This window comes from Palaemon carinicauda, chromosome 30 (assembly GCF_036898095.1).
Source record: "Palaemon carinicauda isolate YSFRI2023 chromosome 30, ASM3689809v2, whole genome shotgun sequence".
Classification (NCBI taxonomy): Eukaryota; Metazoa; Arthropoda; class Malacostraca; order Decapoda; family Palaemonidae; genus Palaemon; species Palaemon carinicauda.
The window spans coordinates 72,128,857-72,131,356 of NC_090754.1; the positions used below are offsets into that span (position 1 = coordinate 72,128,857).

The 2,500-nt window shown below is 29.3% G+C and overlaps 2 protein-coding genes across 3 annotated transcripts in view; one reads left to right on the top strand and one right to left on the bottom strand.

Moving 5' to 3' along the window:
- Nucleotides 1–2,500, bottom strand: part of Ttc1 (Tetratricopeptide repeat domain 1) — a 538,489-nt gene that overhangs the window by 233,805 nt on the left and 302,184 nt on the right. The gene's annotated exons all lie outside the window — the stretch shown is intronic.
- LOC137623838 (adhesive plaque matrix protein-like) overlaps nucleotides 1–2,500 on the top strand; it is a 15,299-nt gene that overhangs the window by 6,768 nt on the left and 6,031 nt on the right. The window contains exon 2 of the mRNA XM_068354646.1: nucleotides 2,075–2,146. Within this exon, the coding sequence (XP_068210747.1) occupies nucleotides 2,075–2,146 (72 nt within the window). The remainder of the gene's footprint in view (nucleotides 1–2,074; nucleotides 2,147–2,500) is intronic.

Genomic DNA, 2,500 nt, shown 5'->3' on the forward strand with positions numbered 1-2,500 from the left:
TGAAAATATTGAAAACTCTGTAATTATTTACTTAAGGTTATGTCAGTGAAACTCATATTATCAATATATATATATATATATATATATATATATATATATATATATATATATATATATATATATTTGTGTGTGTGTGTGTGTGTGTGTGTGTGTGTGTGTGTGAAAAGAAGACTTGGAACATGGTACCAACAGATGTTTGCTTTAAAGGTTGAAAATGGAAAGATTGTCAACAAAAGAGATGGGAGTGATAAAAATTGCAGAGGATTTCTATATAATGCTATACAATAACAATATAAGAAATAACTTTGCCAATAAAAATAATGAAACACCTGACCCGGTACTAAACGTAGTATTAGTAGAAGTAATGAAAGGATTAAAAGGCATGAAAAGAGGCAAATCAGCAGGGGAAGATGACCTAACAATTGATGTAATAATAAATGGAGATTTCATAGTAATTAAAGTGGCTAAACTCTATACCATATGTCTGCATGAATGCTCTATACCTACAGTTTGAAAAACTTTATTATACTAATTCACAAAAATTCACTGACCATATCCATGTAATTAACCAGCTAATGGGAACATACACAAAATACGATAGCCTATTATGTATGGTACTTATAGACCACGAGAAGGCTTTTGAATCTGTCAAATCTTCAGCAGTAATGAAAGCCCTTTAGAAACGAGAAACAGAAGAATCTTACGTTACAACACTTGAAGATATCTATACACGGAGTACAGCAATCCTAAAACTACATACAGATAGTATGAAAAATCCCACTGAGAAAGGAGTTAGATAGGGAGACCCTTAATAAATGAAGATTTGCATATGACATAGTTATGTTTAGTGAATCATGGGAGGAATTGCAAAAGATGATAGATGATTTGAATAGAGAAAGTAGAAATGTAGGATTTCTAGAAATTGTTAACGAAAATACGTACTTTGGACAGACAGTAAGTGTATTCCAAAGACGTGAGACCGAAATTACAAGAAGGATAAGCATGGGATGGAGAGCATTTGGAAAACAAAGAGAGATTATGAAAATTAAACGGCCGCCTTCTCTAAAAAGAAAATTACTGTATTTATATATATACAGTATATATATATATATATATATATATATATATATATATATATATATATATATATATATTTTATATATATATATATATATATATATATATATATATATATATATATATATATATATATATATATATGTATGTATATATATATATATATATATATATATATATATATATATATATATATATATATATAGTAGGTTGGCCAGGGCACCAGCCATCCGTTGAGATACTATCGCTAGAGAGTTATGGGGTTTTTTTGACTGGCCAGACTGTACAACAATGAGATCTTTCTTTCTGGTTACGGTTCATTTTCCCCTTGCTTACACACACATCTGGCCTATTCTTTACAGATTCTCTGTCCTCATACACCTGATAACACTAAGATCAACAAACGATTCTTTTTCACACTATAGGTTACTGCACTGTAATTATTCAGTGGCCACTTTCCTCTTGGTAAAGGTAGAAGAGACTCTTTAACTATGGTAAGCAGCTCTTCTAGGAGAAGAACAGTCCAAAATCAAACCCTTGTTATCCAGTCTTGGGTAGTGCCATAACCTCTGTACCATGGGTTAAGAGTTTTCTTGCTTGAGGGTACATTCGGGCACACTATTCTATCGTATTATATATATATATATATGTATATATATATATATATATATATATATATATATATATATATATATATATATATATACACACACACACAAGTTACAGAAGGCCGGATCCTTTTTCTACCCCGCCTGCTGTCATCATTAGATAACGCACATTCTCGCGATTTGCCGTTATTACATGTGTGTGTGTGTGTGTGTATGTATGTATGTATGTATGTATGTATGTATGTATGTATGTATGTATGTGAGGTTAGTATTTTTCCATTATTATATATAAATACAATAAAAAAGAAGATCCAAGCATAATACACCTATTTCTAAAGCAGTCTAAAAATTAATCAAACTTATTAACACTTTTTGAAAATTTCTTGCAGCTGGTTATAGCCTACAATTTACTGGTGGCGTCAAGTAGCCTCGCCTCACAGCTATATGGACCCAGTTATGAGGTAAGTGAATTAAAATACTGAAATATAAACTAAAAAAAAAAAAAAAAATTAGTTTTGATTCAAGAAAGGAATATCTTTGAATGCAAGAGTCAGTGAAGATGCTATATTTACAATCTTAAAAATAATTTTTTGGATGATTATAAATTCATCAAAGCAGTGTCATTAACTGCATGATTTATTTTCTAATAGATGGTTTGTTTGTCTAATGAAATTACATAACTATTACCACAAATAATAAAAATAATCTATACGACGCTGATTACAGAAACCAAACAAATTATAAATAATTCATAACTATTATTATTATTATTATTATTATTATTATCATAACCATTATTAACTAAATGGTACAAG